This window comes from Chiroxiphia lanceolata, chromosome 2, assembly GCF_009829145.1.
Source record: "Chiroxiphia lanceolata isolate bChiLan1 chromosome 2, bChiLan1.pri, whole genome shotgun sequence".
Classification (NCBI taxonomy): Eukaryota; Metazoa; Chordata; class Aves; order Passeriformes; family Pipridae; genus Chiroxiphia; species Chiroxiphia lanceolata.
This window is the reverse complement of record NC_045638.1, coordinates 39,730,496-39,758,009: the sequence shown is the minus strand read 5'-3', so window position 1 is coordinate 39,758,009 and position 27,514 is coordinate 39,730,496. Positions and strand designations below refer to the sequence as shown.

The window sequence follows — 27,514 nt, the reverse complement described above, 5'->3', positions numbered from 1 at the left end:
CAGTTGCATTTGCCACAGAGTTTGGATTAGGGCCATAGCCAGCAACCAGTCTCTAGCATTAGCACACTGGGTTGTTGCACATCTTCACACCCCAGAGTCTGCTATAATCCTTTCTCTCCAGTGCCATGAGTGATAAAAATATAATTTTATTTTTGTCACTTTGAACCAAAAGATGAAAAAAATTAATAATTATGTCTCGATGCCTCAGGGGCACCACAAGAGGCTCAGAAAATCCCCTCAGATTAAGCATTGTGCAGTGTGTATGCAGCAAATCCATCCAGAGTATTCTATCTTTAACAAGTGTAGACATAAGCTGCTCTGCAACAATTCCCCTGGGGACAAGTTTTTCTATTTCTCAGGGTAATCCAAAAAGTCCATGTGAACTTCTCTAGAAAACTAGCTACCTTTTTGTTTAAGTGATGGACAATTATTTTTACAATGTACTCTGCTGTTTGCCAGGAAAAAGTCACACAGCTTTACTCTGGATATGAAATACTGCAATGGGAGGGCTCTAATGAGACCTCTTAGCTGCAACACATACAAGTATAACACACCTTTTTATCTGCCACCGCATGTACGCCTACATCAAACTAAACCAGCAGCATCTGTAAATACATTGTGCTTTAGGTTCAGTCTCCATCTAGCAGCATGGTTGCACTATAAATAAACTCAGACAGCTTTGATAGATTATGTGATGGATTGCTATCATCACAGGTTTCAGTTTTGTAGCAAATATGGATCAGATGTATCTGAAGACTTGTAGTGCTGCAGAATGCAAGATCGGTGAGCCAGTCTTAAAGGCAGCCTTACCAGGAAATGTAGATAGTGTAGTATCAGTTTCAGGTTTCTTACACAGTCAGTTCTACTGAATAAAATGCCTCACTCAGAATAAGCCACCTCATTCAGTACCTTGTTTTCATTAAAATTAGCGATGACAACTCCAACAAAAAGGGTCAGTCCAATCATGCAGCCAAGAAATACAAAAACATGAATGTAGATTCCATGGATCTGAATAGACAAAAGTAAGATTTATAGTTAAGACAAATCAAAGTTAGGTGTTGTAGAATTCAAAGGCTTTGATGTGTTTCCTTACCGGCCCAACTCGATGAATAATAACATCTCTGACTTCCACCCAGCCTTTTAATGAAAGAACTTCGAATAGTGCCAGCATTGCATTGCCCACATTGTCAAAATTAAAATTCCGAGGATTTGCCCTGAAATGCAGTACACAAATAGGTGTAACTTCAGCAATAAAGTTGTTCTATTTGATACCTTGATTCTTCATAGCCTAACATTTAAATACGCTGCAAAGCTGGTGTGAAAGCTTCTGGAACACATCAAAGTTCTGTATCAAGAATAAGAAAACAGTAGCAACAGCAATAAATATTTAAAGCATAAGATTTTAGATCCCTATGTATGGTTTATTTTCTTACTCAGAATCTGATTCACAGTAATAAAGCTTAAAATATGTTCAAGGTTCAGGTTGAATGGGGCTTTAAGCAACCTGGTGTAGTGAAAGCTGTTCCTGTCCATGGCAAGGGGGTTGGAACTAGAGGATCTTTAAGATCCCTTCCAACCCAAACCATTCTATGACAGTATCTTTCTGCATTTTAGTGGTTTTGCCATTGAAATTAGAAAAATACAGCATTCATGAAAAAACAGATCTGATGGCATTGGCCAGATTCTAAAATAAATTTACCTGTAGGAGATCATTCTCTAACACACATAGAAAATCTGGACTCCAAAGTCAGCAAGATTATTTAGAAAATGTAGTTCTCTGTTACATTATCATCAGGAATTATCAGTGTAAAGCAAAACTTACTGAGACGACATCATATCTTCTTGGCTTACCTATACCATATGCTCTGATCTTTTTTATCAGTTGACATTCAAAAGAGTGTTTGCAACTGAACGTTAAAAGTACCCTCTTTGGGCTAGGTTAGCATGGTGCTCTGTCTCTACAATCCAAAACAGATAATCCAAAGAGCACAATGACTTTTCAACAGTCTATAAGCTAAATAGTTGTATTCCAGAAGAGTTATTAAGTGTTTGGTGCCTCTTAAATCCAATCATTCAGTGAAAATAGAGCTCTCAGATGCAGATATTTCATTTTAATGCAGTCCTTATACTGACATCTGGCTCTTGAAAATCTGGCATGACACAGCCAACAGGTGATATAAACGTCCTTGCAGTAAAACATTTTTCTGCAATATTCCCCAAAGTTTACAGTTATGCTGATTAAGGCAGCTTTTGCTTATTTCTGGATCAAGCTGAACAGGATTGAATTTGCTTACTTGAGGAAGGATTTGTCTGAAGCATACAGAAACAAAGACATCTGCAGATGTCAGAATTTCACTGACTGTTCAAATCACAGCATATTATTTCATTAGTATAGGATGGATCTGAAACTACCACTGCTGGTACATTCTTTATCCACACACATGGCCAATTAAAATAATTGTGGCTGTTAAGATGATTTTGCAAAAAGCCAACTAAGTGAAAAATATAAAAAATTAAAAACAGGGAGTTTTGCCTGTTCAGGTGTTGAGAAATATTAAATGGACTTTATTAGAATACTAATTAAAAACATATGTTAGCTTTTAAATAATTTTTACTGCATTTCTGCAATAGATAGACCAGAAGGACTCCCTGCATTGGAAAAAGAAAGAAGCTGCTAGCTGGCATGGTTGATGGCCATAGAAGAGAAAGTCTGGTTTTAGACATGACTTGCTCATTTGTTTTTATGGGTAGCTGTAGGAAAGTTGATTTACATTTCTTTTTCTTCCATCTTTTCTTAGGTTCTGTGTTGCTGTATGGCTCTCACAGTGTCTCTATAATAGTACTAAAGAACAATTAAATGATAATTCTTCTTCGAGAAAATAACTCCCACTGTAATAATAACCAAATCAAATCTAATTCCTATATAGGTTTAGTATCTACAGGGATTTATACCTTTCTGGTTTATGAAGTTAAGGTTAAGTCCAAAAAAGTTTCATATATATGGCTTTTTACTAAATATGTCAGAATTTTTACCCTTAATATCATTTAAATTACAATAAACCCCCTCAATCAGTAGTTCAATGTCATGAGATTTGAGTCATTTTTCTACACCAGCAGCTGCATTTTTGGAAGAAAAATAGGCAAATATGTAGCAACTCACCAGACTCGTGGTACCCAAAATCCAGGCTTTTTTTCTCCAGGTCTTAACTTTAAATTGAGGTTTTTGGAAACACTTACATTTATTCTGAAGATGCCATGACAGTCTTCCTATAGTGAAATAAACCACAGTCTGAGATTAAACAAATGCCCTGAGAGATGCCAACATGCCATCATAAACAGGACATTTGCCACAATGGGAAAGCAATGTAAAGAGAAATGAAAGGTTATTTACAGGTCTGTGATTAATAGTCATGGACCTTTATCCAAATGAAAAACGCATCTTAGCAAGGATTCAAAATGCTCTTTTTCTCCCAGGACTGACAGTGCTTTTCAATTTGCAAGACTATGTAGCCTTTCATCTCTTTCCTAAAGACCATTGGTCTCTTCAAGCGATGATGATATTTCTCCAAATGGAGTAAGAAACAAGGATAACTTTCTCCATATAATCCATGTAGCATTCCCAGTGCTTTGAACCTCTAGCAGTCTAGCCTGTTTTTCATTTGTGGACCTAGGAATGCAGAGGTGCAATTTTCCATGGTTAATTCCATGTGCCATCCAGTCCTTTGCAGATAATAATGGCATTAATTTGGCAACTTTCTTAAAGACAGTCCTCAATATTTGGACCTGTTTTACTTTTTTAATCAAAACACATCCTTACCCTCATTTGCTGAATCCTTTTTTACCTCTTCCTCCATCATTCTGCTTATGAACAAGAAAGTGCCCAAGATCTCCATTTCTCATATGACAGCTCTGATTTCCTCACTTGCTTTCCCTAGCAGGTAGAAATTGCACAACATACCAATATTTTGAAGCAGAAAAGCAGTTCTTACCCTAGAGATGATGTGAGGATCATTGCATTTGGCCAGTTTTCCAGCAAATAGCTGCACTCCAAAGCTTGCAAAAACAAGCATTAAAGTCAGCAAAAGTATAGAAACCTGTAAAGATGAAGTTAGATTTGTTAAGCTCTACTCCTACAGACTTGAAAAAGGGGGTCAGCTCCTTTGGGGAACTGCAGGTAGGACAGTTTTGTGGCATAAACCTGGAGATACAGCTTTCATGACAGATATGTTACTTTAGGTTCTGATGCAGTAACCAGGTGCTTCGTTAGGATTAGTCTTATCATTAACATAGGATCTAAAAATAGCAGATAAGGATCAAAGCTTTCTTGCATTCAGTGTACCACCTTGCTAAATTCTGTATGCATAAGAATTACCATTCACTTTAAAGAGAACTTTTCAAGTACTTAAATATGTGCTCCTTCTGTTTTTCTGAATCAGGCTTTACTAACTAATCCAAGTAAGACATTGTTAGATATTTATCCAGGATAGTTACAATAAAGATATGCATGAGTAAATTATGATGTAAATATCTTTATCTGTATTTATGAAATACTAACTAGCTTTATATTTTTTGTCCTTGTTCTATTACTGCCTGCAAATATTTTGTAGCTTTGCCTTTTATATCAATGTGACCTAATACAGCATCCTGCTAAGGAATAAAATATCTGTTATTTAGGCTGACAAATATCACATAGGGTCTCAAGACAATAGATTAGGTTCTGATCAAGCAATCACAGAATCATTACTGTAACAATGAGATCCAGATCTGTGATAAGCAGCTGTATTGTCTCTGGTGGCCTCTCAGAAAACTTGGAGGTAGAGACCTTCAGCTCAGAAACCAGATTTACTTTTGTTCTTGCAGAGCTACCATATGCTACTTCTTATCTTCCTTGCCCAACTAGAAGTGTGAATAAGGAGTAGTTTTTTTTTCAGTAGTCCTCCTATGTAACTGTGGTGAAATGTATGCTGAATAATTATAATTTATAAAAGAATTATTAAAGCAGCTTTATTCAGTATAAATATGAGTTACTTATATTCCTAATTTTTAACCTGTTCTGTGGTCATCTCCAGTGATAGGCACAATGAAAAGTAAACAGACAACAATGGTGAAAAGAATAGAAAACATACATGTTATAGCAAAATGTTATCTTATTACTCTTTCATATATTTTAACAAGAAAAAAATAATTGGCACATACCAAAAAAATTTCCTTAAAGCCACTAAACAGCTCTCGCACCACTTTTCTCATCTGAGGGACTAGTTTGAAAATTCGAAGAGGTCGGAGGCAGCGGAGTACCATTAAGAGCTGAGCTCCGGATTTGGCAGGGACATTCTGAGGCATCCAGCACAGGAATATCAAACTCACCTGGAGATGACAGGGCAGGAAAGGGTAAAGAGGGATTAGGCTTACAATGCCTTACTTGACATAGACACAGCACAGAAGATCAATGACTGCTTCTCTTCCTCAAAATTAAAGGAAAGAATAAGGCAGAAAAGCACCTAATTTAGAAAATGGACTTGGACCTCTTGTGTCCTGGCTTATTGTCTTAACTAACAGGCATCAGCTTCAGTCTCTGCCTTCCCCTTTGACACAGAATCTACTTGATACTTTTCAGCAGATGGAACTGTTCCAAAAGAGGAAACCAATTTGGCTGATTCAGAATAGGGTCAGAAACCATATTCTTGGAGCAGGCAGCATTATTGTTCTCCCCCCCTTCTCATTTCAGAGATTCTATCCTGAATCTAAGAAATCCTCACCTGGAAAATCTGTTAACAGTTTTCTTGACAGTTTTTCCTACCACTTTGTTACAGGCATAAATAGTTTTGTCACCACCTGGTCTCATCACATAAATGTTATGTATTTTCAAACAGCATAGTTGTGTCTTGTAGCCTCAACAATCTCTGACAAATGGTTATTGATTTAAAGTCTGTTAATTACTTCTTATTTTTTAAAAGTCAATGTTATTATAGGGGGACAGAGGTGAGAGTGTTACAATGAAGTAAGTGCACAAAAAATGGAGGATCAAGCTGATATCACCAATATGATTTAAAACATAATATGAATTGTTAAAACAACAGTGACAAAAGACAGCTGCTCCATCAAAACAAAATGATTTGCCAGTCCTTCTAACTTTATTTCATATTCTTTTAAGACCACCACAAGCACATTTGGAATATCCAAGCTACACCACCTAAATTTTCCTTCAGACAAGCAGAGGGATTCAGAGAGATTTGAAGAAACTAATGCACACAGGAATTATGCATACTACAGTAGGAGTTTTGTACAAGTATGCATATTTTTATTTGCTAACAATGGAATCTTAGATACAAATTGATCATGACAAATTTTATGCAGCACATCTGCCTGGTGAATTTATCTCTGAAAGATTTAATCTAAATCCATCAAAGCCATTTTTCTCAGTAATTTCTTCAGTACTAAATAACAGAATAACGGAATATGTTGAGTTGGAAGGGACCCACAAGGATCATCGAGTCCAGCCCTTAGCCCTGCACAGGACCGTCCCCGAGAGTCACACCATGTGCCCAAGAGTATTGTCCAACTGCTTCTTGAACTCCTTCAGGCTTTGTGCTTTGACCACTTACCCTAGGAGCCTGTTCTAGTGCCCAACCACAAATAAAAATATTTCATACTGCATTATACTGGGCACTGGTTTTGACACATTCTGTGGTGTTTACTGTCATACATGAAGAGGAAATGGACACCCTTCTCCTGTATTTGAATGGAATGCACAAAATTTCTCAGGTACAAAGGAAACAGCAGAGCAATTTTTTTTTTCCTGAGAACCACTACTGATAGGTATAGAGTATAAAAAGATGTTGTTTTGCTTTCTGCTACAGCAACACCAGCAACAAGGATGTACCCTTCATCAAATATTAAAGGCTTTTGAAACACCTTCTATAAGGCAGGAATACTGTGGAGAGGGGTAGAAGCAATGAGTATCTATGAAACAGGTAAAATAAAGATTCTCCTGCGTAAGAATGCTGAACCGAGGTCAGAGATCTTGAGTTTACTTTGGAATTAAATCAGATATGACACTTAAAGCATATCAACAAATAAACAATTAAAAGGGACCATACAATGACCCTACACTAAATTGCCAGGTGCTTATCACATCAGTGTATTTTTAGATGTCTTAACAAGTATTTGTACACATAACTGACAGGAATGCACAAGAAAACAGCAGTGTCTGAACACAAATTATACTACTGTATTTGCATCAGGGTGCAGAGCCAAACTTTTTCATACTACTAAACATTTATATAACTGAAGATATCAAAATTAAGAATGCTACAAAAACCTCCCATAAATATAAAAACTTACAAGATATATAAATATGTCCATAACGCCTCCAAAGTCCCTAATGACAGCTGTTGGTGTAAAAAACAAGCCATCTGCCATAATCTTCAGATTAAGCTCAATGCTCATGAATATTACAAAAACATATTCAGCAATCTGAAAAGCAAAGCAGAAAACAGTCATAATTTAAGAACAGGCAGTGGAGAAAACCGAGGTGATTGTGCTTCGTTAATTGTAAAATGATTTGGTGGCAGTACCTGGAGTGTTGGAGCATGCATAACTCTTCTAAAAGGGGATTCGAACATCATGGAAATGCAGGAGCATATAGTAACAATGATCATGACCCAGTCCAGGTAAGTAACCAAACCCAGCAAGTCACTGTGAACAATACATAAGGAAATTCCATTACAGAAATGCCTAGAGCGCTGTGTACTTGTGCCACGCCCACAGCAAACTGCTTTCCTATGAAAAATAAATTAAGCCGAGGAGTATCAAAGATTTCAGTATTTCAGAAATGTGTGCTAAAACCAGAGAAGTTACATGCAAGTGAAGAAGAAAAGTCTGATTTAAAAATCTGCTTCCTGTTCATCCTCCTCCCCAATCAACTCCACGGAAAGAAAAATCTTTTTGGGAAAAAAAAAATACATGTGCATGCACATATACACACATACATGCAGGTGTGTGCTCACACACTTATGCTGCAGGCTTATGTGACCAAGTAAAGTTACTTTTGCAGTGCTTACTAAAGCTGATGGTATTTGGTATTTTTCACAGCTCCAGTAACAGGATCTGTTTTAGAACTATAAAAAGAAGAAAAGATACAGTAATTTACATTTTATTTTAGTTAACATTATAATTATGCCATGCATCTGTCACCTCAAAGTAATTTCTGTCCAAAATCAAGGCTCCATTTTATCTCATCTTAATTTTAAATGTCTGAATAAGTTTCATTTAATTCTATGCAATTTCAGTCATATTACCAACACAGCTGGTATCACTTTAACTCATTGCTTACCTCTAATTCCTCTAATGATTCCTTGAACTGCTAGTTTTTTGGGTCTTGCTTTTGCAAACAAGGATTTAATTTTGTATTTTGCTTGGAAATGAGGGTGCTAAGCTGCTACTGAATTTTATATACCAAGGTATTTCCTCAGGAGTTCTTTAATTTCAAAACTTCTTGGACCATGGCTGGATGGGGCTCTGAGCAACCTGTCCTAGCAAAAGCTGTCCCTGTCCATGGCAGACGGGGTTGAACTAGGTGACCTTTAAGGCCCCTTCCAACTTAAACCACTCCTTATCATTTTGTGATTTTATCATATCCTCAGTTAACATACACACACACAAATCCTTCCACATGACCTATTTCTTTTACTACTTCTTCAGTCTTTTTCTGATTAATATTTTTAGATTCTCCATATCTGAATTTTCCTATGTAATTGCTGTGCTCCACCTACCATGTCCAAGCACCCATTAGGCAGTCAGAAAGAGTGAGAACCACTTTATAAGTAATATACACATATCTAGGAGACATGAGTTAAGTTCTTGCTGCAGCAATTATTTATTGATTCTTAAAGTCAAGCCTTTTCCCCATATTTTACATAGTAGCATTCCTCAGCCTTTTTTACGAGAAGAAAATATGTATCCTGCCAGTTTGAAAAAGATATCTAAAATACCTTACTTGGCAAGCTAGGTAGGATAATGAATAAAGCAGGTAGGATTTAAAGAAATGAAAAAAAGTATTGTTTAAGAAAATCAGTTTATTCTTATAATTGCAAACATTTTCTTTAAACTGTTTTAATGTAAATATCCTATTACCATCAGGCACTCCACAATGGTAAGAGGCACTGACAAGTTTTTGACAAGGGATTGGAATGACTGTTTGTGTGGGGTTTTTTTATTGTGTTAATTTTCAGTGCTTAATGGACCAGTGCACCACAATCAAGTTAGCAGTTGTATAAAAAAGCGGACATGCCTCTACATACATGGCAGAACACTTAAATATAGGTATTGTTAAAACTGAATATCTAACCTTCCTGCCATGCTAACCAATTTGTTGAAGGGCACAGAGAAAATCAATCATAAAACAGGTACTGATACCAGTCCTTACAAGGGCCAAGCCCATAGTCTTGAGCTATCTTTTGTCTTACACTGCCTGTTTGCAAGGTGATGTGCATTAACCCTCAAAAATTAGGATGCCAGTCACAGACAGAGGTTTAAAAGAAGAGCTGTAAGATTATTTTATATCAGGCTGCTTGTACATAGATCTCTATCTGCCATGCTCACACACACTGTTTAGTTGCTGAGTCTTCCTGATTTTCATCTGGTTTCAGCTTTTCTCCTTTTATCTCCCAGAGCTGAACACCTCCCCATCCCATTCTGGGTCCCTAATTATGGGCTACAGAGTCTTCGGGTGAGCATAGGTGTGATTCATTTCTCTTTACCTTTTTCTGTTCTATGAGTAACTAACTGCTGGTGTATAAAAACTTCTCGTTTTATGATGAGGAATAGGAAGGAAATAGCAAGCTGATTCCCCAAGGTCTAAAACTGGGAAACATTAGCCTTTCCTCTCAGTTCATGCCTGTGGTTTCCCCACAGTCTTGTCCCATCTCAGCACCACAGACTGCTCTAACACATCTGCCCTAACACATCATTTTATTGCTTCCTTTCTTCCAACAGCAAGACTACACCATAGAAAACTGACTGCTAGCTTGTCTGGTGACCACATTATATGCAGTTTTCTTTGTAAAAGAAAAGTTAGAACTTGATTTCAGAGGATATGAAGGTAAACACGTGTTGGAACCAATGTTGATATGAAATGAACTTACGCATTAAAGCGAGCTCGTACCACCACTCGGCAGAAATTCCTGAATCTGTGCTCACGACCAACTATGAAAAGGGGTTTATCAAAATATGGATGATTCTCTCTCAGCTCCTCCTCCTGGACTTTCCTTTTGAAAAAAACGTAAATTATTAAGTGTTACTCATTATATCAGGCAAAAATAACCCTTATACTTCGCTCTTTTTTCATGTTGACTCTCAATACATTTTACTTCATACAGAGAATAGTTAACACAGAAAATGTGCACTCAGACTTTGACTGTTAAATACCTTTTCATTTCAGCTTGTTCCTTTTTTTCTTGGATCATCTTTATCTCACTGTCTTCTCTCTGTGCATTTCTGTATCTCACTGTGTTAGAGTGCTAGAAGCAAAATGATTCCTTTTAAATAAGGTCTGAGGGTTGTTGTTTTTTTAATGTTTCAGATGAAAGCAAGATATGGTATTTTACATAGAAATATTAAAATGAAAGGTCTTTATTTCCAATTGTACTGCACATCAACTCAGTCAAGCATATTGCACAGTATTTTCCATCTACAGCATAAGGCTCCTTATTTTCATCAAGGTTAATTTCAATTCTAATTTCATGCTCGAGGTTCCATCCAATCTAACTTTTAACTTTAAAAACAGAGGTCCTGTAAGCTCAGCCAGTCTCTCTGAACTGGAATGAATACCATCAAAGTTACTAAGGGCAAAGACTGGGAAAGAAAAGGCTTTAGACACCCCTTAAGCTTCTCAAGCCTGCTTCATGGTTACCACGCTGCGGGGCATGCAGAACATACAGGCAGTGAATGCTGAGTACAGGGACAGGGAGAGCGAGGGAGGATGCCGTCTGAGCTCATCCAGTGAAGGGTACAATCAGTATCACTATTCTGAGTTATGTGAGTCTTTGGAGCACTCATGGTGGGGTAATGCTGGGTGTTATCCTTACTACTGGACACTAACAAAGTCACATCTGCTTTAGTTACCTACAGTTTAAGTTCAACAAGACCAAGTGCTGGGTCCTGCACTTTGGCCACAACAACCCCATGGAGCACTAGAGGCTGGAGAACAGCCAGGCAGAAAGGTACTGATTGACAGCAGGCTGAACATAAGCCAGCAGTATGCCCAGGTGGCCAAGAAGGCCATTGGCATCCTGGCCTGTATCAGGAATAGTGTGGCCAGCAGGACTAGGGAAGTGATTCTTCCCCTGTATGCAGTGCTGGTGAGGTCGCACCTCCAGTACTGTGTCCAGTTCTGGGCCCCTCAATTTAGGAAGGAAATTGAGGTGCTGAAGCTTGTCCAGAAAAAGGCAATGAGGTTTGTAAGGGTCTGGAGTACAAGACCAATGAGGAGTGGCTGAGGGAGCTGGGGTTGTTCAGCCTAGAGAACAGGAGACTCAGGGGAGACCTTATCGCTGTTTACAACTACCTGAAAGGAGGTTGTAGCCAGGTGGGGGTTGGTCTCTTCTCCCAGACAACTAGTGACAGGACAAGAGAACAGTCTTAAGCTGCGCCAGAGGAGATTTAGGTTGGACATTAGGAAGAAGTTCTTCACAGAAAGAGTGACTGGGCATTGGAATGGGCTACCCAGGAAGGTGGTGGATTCACCATACCTGGAGATATTTAAGAAAAGACTAGATGTGGCACTTAATGACATAGTCTAGTTGACAAGGTGGCCTTAGACCATAGGCTGGACTCGATGATCTTAGAGGTCTTTTCCAACCTAATTGATTCTGTGATTCTGTTTCTTGATAATTTGGAATGAGAGGACTAATATTGCCCCTTGAATTTCCATTGTCATAGAGTTCCACAAAATATGGTATGAATTTGCAGAAATGAAAACGCACTTAACTGTATGAAACTACACTACAGTGAAATTCATGATTACTGTCTTTGTCCTTTTATCTGACAGTTCTACTGCTTGAAAAATATCGCTAAACTTCCACCAGAAATTCTGAAGTGCTATATTGCCAGCCTGAGTGACCTGTGTAATTCCAGAGCAAGCCTTTTTAAGGTGTCCTGGGTAGCAATTGTTGTGTTCCTAATGTAGTATCTACAGCTTCAGTGAATCTGTCTCAGCAAGTGTTCCAAAACCAGTAAGTCTATCAGTGAAATAACCATGGCAATTATTTTGAGGATAATTCTAATGCAGTTACAGTATTTGTTATATGACTTCGTTTCAAGATTTCAAAAGATAAATTGTAAGCTACTTCATAAATAGAAATTAGTCTTACACAAGCATTTATTTGATAGTATGTAGTCTTACTTTTTATATTCCCAAAAATCAAAACCATCATTTCTATGAGGACTTACATCTTGAGTCAACGTTTCAAGAGATTTTCCTCTGCTGATTCTCTGGCTGTTGGAACCATGTCTCAGTGACCTGAAACAATAATAATCAATTTAACAATACATCTCAAGATGAAATTTTGACCTTTATAAGATGGCCATTATAAAGCACTGCTCTCCAGACACCCAATATCTCAAATTCTTATCATTTTTCTCTCACTAACATCAGAAGCTTATATGTTCTTCAATTGTTTTCAATCTGGTCTAACATAAGCCAATTTCTTTCCTTCTGATCTTTAAACTGATAGCTTTGTAGTTGGCAAAGGGAATGACATTTGAAATAAAAAGGCATTTTTTCCATTTATACAGTACAATGAATTTCATTATGGTAACAATGAAGAATGTAGAATTCAGTTCTTTGTACAAGTAGGTAATTTTGGGTTTTCACATCTTAAGTATTGCTCAGATTTAATTATTTTTGTCACCTTTATTTTAAGAATAGTTTTAAAACCATCTCTTTTGTCCATGTTTACCTGCGTTCTTGTCGTATATGATGCTGGACACTAAGTATTGACCTTTCCTTTGCTGGCTGCCCCTCAAATGATCCACTCAGCATGCGTTGTCTAGTGCAGGCCCTACAAAGAAATATAAATATGATGACAGAGAGTTTTCAGTATAAATGATAATTTCAGAGGTAGCATATTCAGAAAAGTCAGCTTTGCTTTGTGGGAACCAAGTTCTTCAATAATAACAGACAAAAATAATAAAAGAGCAATGTACTTTCCATGAAAACATTTCCAAAGCAATGGTCCTCACTCTGCAACATGACCAGTCATCCAATGAACCTCCTTCATGCCTTAGCAAGGGCCATCTACAACTTTTTTATCCAGTTTGCTGTAGAATTTACGGTCCCTCAAGAGTTCACAAAGTGTGAAAGGGCTGAAGCAATGCACTAATCCTTAGTAAAACCAGCTTCTCAGCAATAAAGAAGGGAATAGGACAAGTACAACAGCAATTTTAGTACCTTTCAGGGCTGTATGTACACATTTAAGAATTACAGCATAACTTTGAGCGTTCTAAATAACTGGAATCATATATGGTATGAAATAAAAAGCTGCACGTTGCTGATATCCTGCAAATGAAATGTCTGCTCTCTGTGAATGCATTCAACTTGCAACATTTTGCTGTGTGGGTTTTCTCACTTGTTTGCTCACAGTTCATTTTGTTTTGGCAAACACATTTTACATTTTACACATTTTGGCAGAGATGAGTATTTGTTGGCTAGTAAGTGTGTGCTACAGCTAAACAGAGCATGCATATCTTTATCTTGATGGCTACAATGGAATTGATTTGCTTAAGAAAAAGAGATGTTTCCACTGAAATAGCTCACACAAATATTCTGATGCCTGAGAGATGGAATTTCAACACTGGAAACATATTTTAACATTACAGGAATGCTTCAATTTTAAGTTTACACTGTGCAATCCTTACTGCTCATTTTGTGTTATGCAACCATCCAGAGAAACACAAGACCCAACTGGTAATATTCCATACTTTTTATTGAATAGAATCTCCTTTTTTTAAAAAAAAAGATTAAAAAAATTATACACCATTTGAGTAACCACTCAATTTGCCAGTCTGCTGTAGGGCTTAGATAAATGCTGTCCTTGACAGCATGGAATGAGCATGCTTGATTGCAAAAGGTGTACATGGCATGTTCTTCCCCAATGTGACTTTGTTTTTCACTCTTCTGTGTTTTTTCTCCTTCTTTTGGATATAAACACATAAATGATAGAAGTATGAATCCAAAGTGAGATCTGGAACAAAAACAAGAAGCTTAGAATGCTTATCAGTGTCATCACTGCCAGTCAGATTAGCATGCCAGAAAAAAATGCATTGTGCTACACTTGTTATAAAAAGCATTAGGTTATACTACACTGAACTGAAGCATCATGACATTTAAGAAAATTACTACATGTCTTATAAAACACAGCTCATCTTAGGCAAATCATGAACATTTTAATGCCAATGGATTTTAAGCATTATATTATGGAGGATGATACCATATAACACTGTCAGAAAACAACAGAGATATCTGAATACCTGTGCAATTTTTGACTAAAAAAAGAAAAAAGTAAAAAATTATTTCCTAAAAATAGATTATATCTAAATCCATTAAAATGACAGTCCAGTTTTTCCTAGGAGAGGCAATGGAAAGTTCTGTATAGAGGGTTCTCGCTGTGACAAAGAGATTAACTTGTCTTTTTTTTTCCCCCTGTAAATATAAATTATTGTGCTTTGCTTTTAACAGCTAGAAATTATTTTCTTGACATCAAAAAGTGACTTGCACATAAACTTTTCATGTTCTTGCACACAATTACTTGAATACCAAGTTACATAAACTCTTAGTGTTCACAATAAAAGAGATTTTAAATGCTCAAACAATAAATTCTTTACCTGACTAATGAAGAAGATGGCTTATTTTATTATTAATTGTATAATACAATAGACTTAGCCCATATACTATGGGAATACTATGGCAGAATGGGCATGCATAAAGAGTAACTAACACCTGTAGAAAGACTTAGTGTTGTTTATGATCTCTAAATTAGATTACTAAATCCATATTTAGAATTTACATCCATTGCCTTATTTTCAATACCTCTGGAAGCCCTGCAGCTCCTACTGAAGTGAAAAGAGAAATAATGAAATACCAGTTGTATAGCAGAGAGATCAGAAATTTTTATCAAGTAATTGCAAAGAAATTTTTTTGTATTTCCAGAGAAAAAGATGCTGTCCTGAAAAGGCCATGGCTCCTTTTGACAGTCTCTCTCTGAGCATTCTCCACTACATGGGAATGACTGCCTTAATCTTCCTGGTATTTCCAGATACTTTGTTATACTTTCTTATACTTTTGACTCAGAATCTGGATATTTTTCAGCTGCTTAGACACCTAGAGTTGCAGATCTTTGGGACTTTTGAAAAAGAAGGCAAGTGCCATGAAGTTTTCAGAATGGTATGGTTGCCAATTTAAAAGTCTGCAGTAGGATTTGCGTTCTCATTGCAGGCATACACTTAAGTACTCACTCTCAGTGCCTGCATGTGATCCGTGTGTCCAGGCTTCCCTCATAACCAACAGAGCTGTAGGACTCAATTAAATTGGTTGTACAGAGGTGTCCAGCACCACCTGCCATGCCTTGGAGTATCTTGCCTTGCTTCCAGCTGCTGCTCCAGCAGGGTACAAGGTACAATAGTCCTACAAATTTCTGTATTACCTCCCATCTTCAAGAGGATGTCTTTGACATCCTCTGGCATCTCATACAGTACTGTATGTCCCTATGTGGACAACTTCGTTGAATGCTTGGCCAATTAATCTAATTAATTATGTTCTGAAAGTATTAAAGTAACCATAAAGTGGGCATATAAAGACAAAGCAGTCAGCTAAAGATCTCACTGGGCTCCACTATTTTTATTGACTGGACTTCTGTCAACTAGATGGTCATCTCTTAGCTCACAGGCATATTTGACTGCCTGAAGCTGAATCCCACACTGGGGACAATCAGTATGCCACAGTGTTAAAAATTCAGTCCTATGTGATTTGAAAATTGGAGTTTAAAAAAAAAAAAATGCTTTTCTTGCCTTGATACATCTTTATGTAATTGCAGCTGATCAGAATCTTTTGACCTTTCCTTGAACAACAGAGGCAAAATCACTTTTTTTAGCTAAAACTGTCCTTTTTATCTTCCTATACCACCTCTATGATAGAGAGGTTCACTTTCACTTGTGGAGGAAAAAGGAAGTCATGAAACAAAGGAGAAGAGACAAGAAATATGTCAAGCTTTCAGACTCCCACTGCAGAACTTGGAGTAGAGTCCAGCAGCTGCCAACTACACGCTCCAAATCTTCCTTGAAAAGTGCAAATACAATAAAATATCCTGAAACAGAAAATACAATTTGGTAGGTTATTAGAAAGCAGTTGAAGATTACACAGAACAATATACTACTGGGATACCACATAGTTTGTGCCACATAATTTGTATTACCTGTAACCTGTTAGGAGGTCCAAACTTTGAAGTCCTTCAAACTATTTCCTGCTTTGGGATCCCTGAAATATAAGTAGTGAACAGAGTGTTCAAGCAACATTCTTTGACCTACTGTAAAATGTTAAATGTTTTGATCAATACTTTAAAATACTATACCTTTAATCAGTATTCCGAGGTCTCTTGCAGAGAGTATGCATATGGCTCATGCTTGGACTTCTTAGTCAGGCATCCTTTCTGCAACAAGTGTTTACTCATCTTTTATTCCAGTATAACACCAATTTGGGTTTTTTTCTTCGTTATTTGAATGAGTGAGTACTTATGTAGTAACTGTAGCAACTGCATAAATCACTGTGTGCTTTTGTTCTTGTTCTCTCTGAAACGCGCTCAAACTGAAGTCTTAGCAGTGTGGTACCCTGCAGTACAACACTCAGTTATCATCCTCATTCAGCACTGTTTCCACTCTCTATGACTCTCTAACCTTACTAAATCTTTCTCTGCTCTCATTATAATTCCATCTAACTTGGAATACATGGTTGAATGTGCCAATCTAAGATTTATGGGGAATCCACCTGATAGATGTTGTAGTGTTTCTTTCATTTATAAATTTAATTCAATAAGACACTTTTTGAATAGCAAGTAAAATGCACATTTTCACCACAGCTATACTACTGTTCTTTTTTTAAAGAAATATGAATTTGGATGGTGAAATAAAATGGATTATTAATGCAACTTGTATAATCCATGATTTTTCTTTTCCTTTTTTTTTCTTGTTTCCTTCCATATGCCTCTAAAGAAAGACCAGTCACATCTTTAGTGTCTGCTCAGCCAGCTGAGCTATGGTAGCAGACTTTTTTCTTTAGCAATTTTTTACTCTGATTGCCATTCTTGCTTTGCTGTTTCAGCTTCTCCTCTCACAGATATTAGTATAATAACAATTTGTATTGAATTGTAGAAGAATTAATAAAAGCAATATAGAAGAAGAAACCTCAAGTGACTCCAGTCTATCACCTCTCTCAAAATGGGATCAACAATAGCTACATTATCTGGGGCTGATGTTTGTCTAACTTCTTTTTCCATACCTGCAGTGTTGGAGACTCCATAGCCCAATAACTCTACTTCACAGCTGTGCTTTGCACTGATCCGTAACATGGTGGTCAGTTGGCACAAACCCCATGGAACAGAGTAACTTCTTACCAGTGGATATGTGCATTCCAGAATTTCCTTTTTTTGTCTTTGCATTAGGTAGGTGAAATCCAATCATGCCATATGCTTGTAGATATTGAGGAAGGTGGACTAAGTCTGGATTTTGCGCCTGACAACAACTAACATCAAATTATCTGGAACATTTGTTCTGAGAAATGCATGGTATCAAACCCTCAAAGTTATGAAGAAAGAAATCATACTCTTAAGAGAGAAAACATAAAATATATGCCAAGAAATTTGTTGCAAATGATTCAGAACTAAGTCACTTATTTAATGCAGGCAAATTTCTAATAAAGAATAGTATGTCTTCTAGGATCATAGAATCATTTAGGCTGGAAATGATATTAAAGATCAAGTCCAACTGTTAACCCAGTATTGCCAAGTCCACCACTAAAGCATGGCCCTAAGTGTCTTTTAAATACCTCCAGAGATAGCGACTCAACCATTTCCCTGGGCAACCTATTACAGTGCTTGACCACCCTTTCCATGAAGACTTTTTGCCTAACATCCAACCTAAACCTCCCCTAGCGCAACTTGAGGCCATTTCCTGTTGTCCAGTCACTTGTTACCTGGTATAAGAGACTGAACCCCACTTCAGTACAATGTTCTGGCAGTTGTAGAGAATGATAAGGTCTCCTCTCGGCCTCCTTTTCTCCAGCCGAAACATCCCTAGTTCCCTCAGCTGCTCCTCATAAGACTTGTGCTCCAGATCCTTCACCAGCTCCGTTGCCCTTTTCTGGACATGCTCCAGCACCTCAGTGTCTTTCTTGTCATGAGGGGGCTAAAGCTGAACACAGGTTTCAAGGTGTGGCCTCACCAGTGCTGAGTACAGGGGGACAATCACTTCCCTGATCCTTCTGGCCACACTACTACTGATACAATCCAGGATGCCATTGGCTTTTTGTCTGCCTGGACACAATGCTGGCTGTCAACCAGCACCCCTATGTCCTTTTCTGCTGGCAGCTTTCCAGCCACTCTGCCCCCAACCTGTAGCACTGCATGGGGTTGTTGTGACCCAAGTGCAGGACCCAGCACTTTGTCTTATGGAACTGTTGTCCTCAGCCCATCAATCCATTCTATCCATATCTCTCCACTGAGCCTTCCTGCCTTCCGTCAGACCAACACTCCTGCCCAAGATGGTGTCATCAGTAAACTTACTGAGGTTGCACTTGATCCTCTTATCCAGGTTATCGATAAAGATATTGAACAGGGCTGGCCCCAATACTGAGCCCTGGGGAACACCACCACTGACCAGTTGCCAACTGGATGTAACTCCATTCACTGTCACTCTCTGGGCCCAGCCATCCAGACAGATTTCACCCAGTGAAGAGTGCACCCATCCATACCATAGGAAGCCAGTTCCTTCAGGAGAATGTTGTGGGAAATGATGTCAAAGAATTTACTAAAGTCCAGGCAGACAACATCCACAGCCTCACCCTCATCTACAAAGTGGGTCACCTTGTCATAGAAGGAGATCAGGTTGGTCAAGCAGGACATGCCTTTCACAAACACATGCTGGCTCGGGCTGATCCCTTGGTTGTTCTGTATGTCCTGCATGATGGCACTGATGATGATCTGCTCTATTATCTTCCACAAGGTCAGGCTATCAAGCCTGTAGTTCCCTGGATACTTCTTCTGACCCTTCTTGTAGAACCAGACCAGGTGGAAGATGCAGAGCTGAGCTGACCCAGGGTAAACAAGAGCTGGTCTGATCCAGGGTTAGCAACTGGGCAGTTGGACCATATGGCCTACAAAGTTCCCCTCTGACCAAATTCCTGTGATAAACTAATGAAAATGTTTGCTCATTCTCTTGTGAAAGGTGTTTATACATTAGTGTTCAGAGAGATTTTATTCAGAGATAAACTTTATAACTTTCCTAGAAGCACAGAGAACCTTGTTTCTTGCTCATTCAAAAAAAAAACAAACCAACACTGTATTTTGCAGAAATACTTGTAGGAACAAAGTCTGAATTAACTTCTAGCATATTAGCTGTGCTGGTTTAAAGGTAAACCAGCAGGGGAAATGAACTCAACTCAAAAGAGAGATTATAAGTCAGAATAACAATTTAATAAAATAATACAATAAATACGATTATACAGACAAACAGTTGGTTTTAACCCACAAAACCCAAACGTATAACCCAGCACCCTGGGGCATGAACAGAGTGGTGTTCGTTGGCCCCTCTGAGTCCAAAGCAAAAGGAGAGGGGAAAAAACCTGTTAGTGAGAGTGCTGTTGCAGTCTGGTCAAGAGTGGTGATTGCAGTCGGGTCGAGGGTGGTGGTTGCAGTCTGGTTGAAAAGTGGTGGTTGCAGTCCAGTCGAGAGTGGTGATTGCAGTCTGGTTGAGAGCGGTGATCTGCAGTCTTCCTCTGGATCCCACGAGTGGTTAAAAAAGTTCCAAGACTCCAAGATTATATATCCTCCAGTTCAGGCAGGAATGCCCAGCAGTACCTCCCTCAGGGCGGAGAGTTCCACAACGGGTGTGAGGACAGGAGCATCCTCCTATCTTACAGGCCTCTTAACACCCAGTTTATAGCCTGAGAAGTCAGGCTGCTCTGGGCAGATGGTGTAAATGGTCTATTGACAACAGTTCCTGGGAAATGGCATGGAAGGCTATAGAATACACAGTTTTGGGTTACACCCATCCAGTGATGAACTGGTCCCAGCTGTTCTAACTAGGACATTAGCAAATTAGTAGAATGGAATACTTAATTACTTAATTCAAGCAATTCTTTCTCTCCCTCCTTCTTCCCCCCACCCCAATGCATGGGGTACTGCATGGGGTACTCATGGTAGTCTCAGTTTCAAACATAAGATAAATGCACTTCACTCAATTAGGTGTTCATGAAACTTAAGATTCCACTTAAGCATGAGTTATGTTATTTCCTCAGGCCCAGGAAACACATCAGGCAAATCTTATCTAGAATAGTGAAAATCCTATTGCACACCCTTAGCATCAGTTTGCAGTTTGACTACAGCATCAGCTGTAATGAAAAGCAAACAAAAAGCTGCCCATTTAAAATAAAAAAATGTTAGTTTCCCAAACTGTCACAATACATAGTTTTATACATTTGTGTTGAGGAGTCTCTTTCCCTGGAGGTATTCAAAAGGCATCTGGACATGGTCCTGGGCAACTGGCTGTTGTGACTCTGCTTGAACAGGGAGGTTGGACAACATGACCTCCAGAGGTCCCTTCCAATCTCAAATATTCTCTGATTCTTTGAAGCACAGTTTAATAGACAACAGAATCAGGTTTTGCAACACTGAGACTTTAATTATATTTTGGACTTTGTGAAACTAATTTTAATTTACTCAGTCTCCCCACCATTCTGTACTGTTTATAACTTATCCTCATAGCACTGGAGAGAATGGACTGATTTATACACAATGTTTTGACTGGACCTACTCCACTCTGTCTGCTTCAGAAAGCCAGTGGGACTAGAGGACTAGACCAAAGGACTAGACCTCATTCTTAGATAATGATCTTTCAAGAATGAGTGTCACAAGAACCACAGACACAGAACTTGCTTTTAAGAGGAAAAGCAGTGCTCACAGCAAGCTACAGTGAGACAAAAGTGTGAATCACTGAAGATATGCAGGAGGAATTAAATTTGCTAGAAGTGATTATTGCTGCTGAAGGAAATGTATCATAATTTTCAGAAAGCAATGGAGCTGTTTGCAATTCAGAGGAGACTTTGTTCTAAAAAAGTTGTCCTAACTGTCTATACTCTAACCTTGTTTCATTTTCCAGTAGTGGAGTCCCTACCTCAGAATGGATTTATATGAAGAGTTAAGCCCCTCTATGCTCTGACACTGGCAGAGCAAAGATGCAAACCATTGGTAAAAGTACTCAGGACAGTAGTTACTACATCCTTAACTTGGTTCCCATGCCTAATTGCACAAAGACCTCAAGGAGGCCAGGTGAAGGTTAGTTTCAAAACAAGGATGTTCAGAAACTAGGTAGTTCCCCTGCAGTGCAGCAAGAAAGCTTCAGGAGAAGAGACCCTAGACCCCCATTTTGCTGCATAATGTAACACTAGATGAGGAGGTGAGACACCTAGGATTGAATGTATGAACTGTCTCTCTGGGTTGTCAGGGCTATTCATATCCTTCTTCCTCTTCTTGGGGAAGAAGTCAAACTGCAGTTCAGCATACAAAAGGAAAAACAAGGTTTGCATAGAGAAAGATGCATAAGAGAGACATAGAGGTATCTTTGTGTAATGCATAGTACAGTTGGTTATATTGAAACATTCACAATTTGACTAAAATATAAATTGACAAGGTTTAAAAAATAGAGGGGAAAAGGTCAGAGGTGGACTTAAGCTAGAACAGACTTAAAATTCTCTTTCAGTGCAGCAATTTTGTCAAGCTGAAGCTGCCCATGGGCGGTTTTACTGTGTAGAGGCATTGCTTTAGATAAATGCTCCTTAATTCAGGTAGACAAAAATTAAGAAGATGCTAGAAGCAATCTTTTCTGAAGGGACATCCTGAGTTATCTCTTATTGTTCTTGGCATAAATGCCATTTGTTCTTTTCTCAGATATTCTGAATAGCTGAGAGTCACCTAATTTTATTAAGGGGTTTATGTAATTTACAACTATAGCAAAAATGAGAAAAAGTCTTGAGAGTTTGAATTTTCCTGTGTAACTTAAACTGAATCTAAAATTTCAGATGTAAATCTTATCACTTCCTCTATTTGTAAAACTCACCTGCATCAACAGTGGCAACACTGTCATCAACGTGGAAACACTGTCAGTGCTCAGGACCAGTCAGACCTTCACTGGCAATGCTCTCTATCAGCATGCCCACCAGATATGCCATGAACACAGGTTTTTTATGCTGAAACAGGTGCATTGTAAATGTCATAGATCAGAGCTTATTTAACAATTTTGAGGCAAAACCAAGGAACAATAAACACTATTTGTTCCTTTTTCTCAGGAGGAGAATAAGACTGCTTCTTTGTAAATGACTTACAAGCATCCCAAGAAAGCATTAGAGGACATGTGATCCCACGTTTTTCTTACTTCACACAAGTTCCCTCCTTTCTCTGTGTTTCTCAAAGTTCATTGCTGATGAACCAGGAAATAGATGAGAAAGAGCAGTAAATGCAGATTAAATTAATAGATTAAATAGATTAATTAAAAATAAAATAATAGATTAGTAAATGAAAACTTTCTTCTTCTTCCTCAGAAACTTTTCTTCTGAGGAATTTGGGTGAATTTATGAGAAGTCTTTCTAGACACAAGATTTTGGCAGAAGCCGTGATCTGTAGGACCAAGTGGAATTCAGTAGGATTGAAACTGGAAGGACTGATTTCTGATCCTGTCCTGGTATGTCTGAGAAATTAGTGAAATCCAAACAATGGTTTGCTTAGATTCTCCTCCCATTTTGTTTCAGATTTATCCTGAAAAGAGGAAAAATCTATGCTGGTGGGAGAATTCATCAGAATTCTTAATTTCAGTTTTGCAGAACTTAATTTTTGTCTTCTGTCTAAAAAAGAATGGAGCCCCTAGAGATGTAATTAAAAAAAATTAAATATATAAAAGTAGGATATTTTCTTTGTCTACATTTTTTCTCTGTGGTATAGTATAAGAAACACATCAAAAAACCTGACATTTGTGTAACCCTGGAGATGTCAATAGCATTTCACAGTTGTCATATAACACAGAATTTCATTAAAGATGTTTCACTGAAATGATGCCAGGATGCTTGTATCTAAAACCATATTTTTAAAAGTTTTTTGATTAATCTATCTTTAACAGTTATGCCTGTAAAATCAAGGTACAATCCCATAACTGAAAAAAATGCTTACAAATAGAGCACTAAGATTTGTTAAAATTGAATACTTATGGTACTGTATTTACATTTATGAACAATATTTTTACACTGAAAATTCATTTGAATTAGTAATTTTATGTTTTCATTACATGGATTTAAAGACAGAAAAAGTTTCACAACAATTTCTATAGTTCTCCCTGTTCTGTATTCTGATAGAACATTAAAAAGAACCAATACTTCTCAAATGGCATGGATTCAAGAAACTTCATAATTCAGAAATCACACTGAACTTCTAGTTCACTGCTCCTCACAAAACACTGCCTCACTTAATCTACACTTTTCAACAAAGTTATTCCTGTTTATACTGTGTGCTTACCTGGGACCTCTCATTGACAATACTCTGGAGATGCACCTGCTTTGCTGAGAATTTAAATATAAAAAGAATGATCTATTAAGTGTTGGCATTGCTAATGCACCTTATACCAAGAACAGCCATTTTAACGTAAAACCAACAGTAGCATGAAAAAATGCAGCATGGTGTTACCTATATGACAACGTCAGACATGGGCCTTGGAGACTCAGACTGGCATTATTCACTTATGGTACTGAGTACTTACTTGATACAGAATACCAAAAGGAGTGATCATTATTAAAACATTCAGGAAATCCTTCTACAGAAGTCACAGTTCTGAAATCTTCTTCTTTATCGATTTGGTACTTGGAATATCATTGGCTGTAGTCTACGCTTTCTAGTGTGCAATCCCTGTGAACGTTTATGTGCACATACTTGCCAGAACCAGGCTAGAATTCTTTAGGTAAAATAACATCACTTGTGAAGGGGCATGTTTTAGTTAATTTAGAAGGAAGAAGTGAAATGAGCTGAAATGTGATCTTTCTGCGTGACACAGAATTCAAATACATACCAAAGAAGAACAATCTCTCTCTTATTGCTGTTTAAACATATAATATAGGCCAGAGAAAAGAGCAATTTATTTTTGATAATGAAAGCAATAGATGTACTACAAAGGGATACACTATTAATACTATACATTCAGTAACATTTGTGAAAAACAAGGTTATGAGAAATCAGACAACAGTCAAAACAATACCAAATCACATCTGACTCTTACCTTAGAATTTTATTGATTGCCGTCTCTTTTTCCAGAAGATTTCTTGCTCTGATGCTGAAAACAGATTTACGGAGCTATAAAATTAAGAAAAAGACAGCGTACTTTTTAATTGTCATAAAATATAGTGTGTATGTGACAGACCAATGAAACATTATGATGTTGAGTGCATGTAAAATTAAAGACATAAGGTTCTTTATGATAAAACTATTTTTCACAGTCTGCATAATGGGTGTTCTTTTCCAGGAAAAGGATGGCAGAAAAACTAAAAATGTTTACGCAGAGCAAATTCCTTGAGGAATACCTAAGATCCTAGCCTTATCTTGCAGCTTTTGGCCTCTCTACCCCAATCCTTAGGTAGTTCTGTGTAGAAAGAAGCCGATAGTTTTGTTGACTAGAATAAATGTTATTTCCTTTATGACACATTTCTTCTCCAGTTGGCCAAGTCATGCCTTTTTGCTACTCATTCTCCACTTTGGATTTTGACTAGGCTGGATTGTACTCTGGAGATGCCTTGACTATAGATATAGATAAGATGAAAGTAGGCCCCTTTTTTCCCCCACAGATGTAGAGCAAAAAAGGGTGGTGTGCAAAATGTGCTTGTGCTTGCCTCTGGTCATGAACAGGGTTTCGGGCATATTCTTGTGAACAGGACTTCCTGAATGGGAAATGAAAGGACTGAGATACATGAAAAAACAAGCACTTACTTACTAAGCAAGTGATTAACAAATATGGCAACTCAAGGAACAAATAACAGCTGAAGAATTTAGGTCAGGAATTACACCTGTGATGAACAGAAAGCCCCTGGTACCTTGTAAGACTTAAATCTGTCAACTGTTTGGAGATTGTTATCGTGAAGAAAATGGTTGAGAGAGATTTGGAAACTCCTAGCAATGTTTGCCCTGTTTTTGATCAATCTGAAATGGAATCTTTAAGCACATTACTTTAAATCTTCTTTACATGTTTCTAAAACACTATCTCCAGTCATTTGACAAATAATTTTTCTAGAACTTCTCTCAAGACTCGGATTAACTCCGAGTCACAGTTAGATATCTTACTTTGAAGAGAAGCAGAAGCCTAGAAAATACCTAAACTTTTAAGTTGTACCGGTTGTACTTAATAAAATGGCTACTGCTTTTAACCCACACCTGCAAGCTACAATCTCATTCCTACCCCTTGTCTTCTCAAGCATGGCCCCTTTAACCTTTTTCATGCTCTAACCCATCTCTGTACAGCCTGTGGAAGTAAGAACACAGATTATTTGAAAACACCCCTATTTTGAGAATCTGTGGCTTCCTTAAAAAACCTGCAACTTGAAAACTGAAATAAAGTATAAAACACTTGAGAAGGTAGTTTGGAAAATAAGGTATTGGATTTTCAATTAAGATTAAAAAATTAGTAACAGGCTTGTTGAATGTAAACAAAAAATGATTCCATTTCCTGGATATGGTTCCCATAAATATAAATTGAAAATCAATGTATGAGATATACCTGTTGAGGAATATATTTAGTGCAGGTAGCTCAGTGTGAAGCTGCAGATTGAGCTCTGTCTGGGTGATGAGAACCTGAGGCAAGACGCTGTGAACTGTTGACCCTTTGCCTAACAAAGGGCACAGGGACCTGTGGCCCATCCAGGGGACCAGACACTCAGAGACACAGCAGGAGCTGATGACCCCCAGACTTTTCTGTTCTTAAACTGTTAGGGTATAAGCACCCAGGGGTCCCTTTGTTGAGGATTCCTCCTCAGAGACACCAGCACGAGCTGTTATTTTGTTATTTAGTTATTACACCATCATTAAATTATTTTAAGGATCTGTATGTCTGAGACTCTGCTATGGGAAACCTGGGGTCGAGGTGGTCAGGAAACCTGGTCTGACTGTGAGTGGGGGGGGTGTAGCTGTGAAGGAGCCTCGGTCCCAACTCAGATGGTGCCAGAGTCTGACTGCCAGAGTGGCTCCTGGATGGTCAGACAGGGAAGTTTCCTTAACATACCATTATAATAAATATGTGTAGGTATAAATATTTCATATACTGAAACATACTTGTGTAGGTTTTAACTCATTTGCAGTATCTCAACACAGGTTTACTGGATTTATAAGCAAGGTACTTTATTATGGATTTAGATATAACTAACAGTGCTGAAAGCACTAGCAACTCTTTCACATATTTTTTTTCTTCTAATGTCAGTGAAATTAATGTCAGTGGAATCCCATAAAAATGTTTTTGCCCACTTGAGGATTGCAGAAAGAAGCCTCCAAACCACAGGAGTATCTATTTTACAAGATGCTACATAATAATTTTTTAGGGCTCAACTAGGAACATCAAACTTATGGGAATAAGAAAACTGGAAAAGCAGCAGTTTTGTTTCAGTTGTTTTTTCCTGTTACAAATAATTGCTTTAGAATAATTGCAATTACATTAAATATCAGAGAAAAAATGTGTGCTGCCTACTAATGTGCTATGTCCATTTATTTTTAATAAAAATTCTTGTTATCATCTTAGAAATCAAAAAGATTTTAAAAACAGGAAGCATTAATTTCCTTCCCAATTTCCAGTTTTTGCTCATCTGATTTTGGCAAAAAAGCTGAGGCAAATACATTTTCCTGAAATTGTCTACAGTTCCCTATCTGGCATAGGCCACTTTTCAGTGTATAAAGTAGGTGACAAAACACCTTGGCATTAAAGCTTGTGGCCCAAGCAAGGTTGTCAACAAGGGAACATGTCCTAGAAAAGCAGAAGTGAGGAATCTACATATTGTCAGACTCCAAAAGGATGTTGAGCGCTTGAACTGATTCACTTAGTGCTTCCCCAAGCCAAGCATTAAACCAGCTAGTGCCAGCAAGGAAAAAAGAACACCTCAAGAAAAGCTGCTGTCAGGTCTAGGGCAAGGGCTACTTACATGCTATCAGGAACTGCCGAATCCTCCCTCTAGGTAGCAAGA

The 27,514-nt window shown here is 37.9% G+C and overlaps 1 protein-coding gene across 5 annotated transcripts in view; it reads right to left on the bottom strand.

Moving 5' to 3' along the window:
- Positions 1–27,514, bottom strand: part of NALCN (sodium leak channel, non-selective) — a 221,913-nt gene that overhangs the window by 21,811 nt on the left and 172,588 nt on the right. For 4 of the 5 annotated variants that reach the window (XM_032678968.1, XM_032678967.1, XM_032678971.1 and 1 more), the window contains 13 exons: positions 24,577–24,650; positions 12,957–13,058; positions 12,448–12,517; positions 10,426–10,517; positions 10,143–10,265; positions 8,061–8,117; positions 7,575–7,695; positions 7,342–7,473; positions 5,197–5,364; positions 3,990–4,094; positions 3,161–3,267; positions 1,094–1,214; positions 910–1,008 (listed from right to left, as the gene is read on the bottom strand). In XM_032678968.1, coding sequence (XP_032534859.1) covers positions 910–1,008; positions 1,094–1,214; positions 3,161–3,267; positions 3,990–4,094; positions 5,197–5,364; positions 7,342–7,473; positions 7,575–7,695; positions 8,061–8,117; positions 10,143–10,265; positions 10,426–10,517; positions 12,448–12,517; positions 12,957–13,058; positions 24,577–24,650 — 1,371 coding nt within the window. The remainder of the gene's footprint in view (positions 1–909; positions 1,009–1,093; positions 1,215–3,160; positions 3,268–3,989; positions 4,095–5,196; positions 5,365–7,341; positions 7,474–7,574; positions 7,696–8,060; positions 8,118–10,142; positions 10,266–10,425; positions 10,518–12,447; positions 12,518–12,956; positions 13,059–24,576; positions 24,651–27,514) is intronic. The other variant, XM_032678969.1, reaches the window with a different exon arrangement.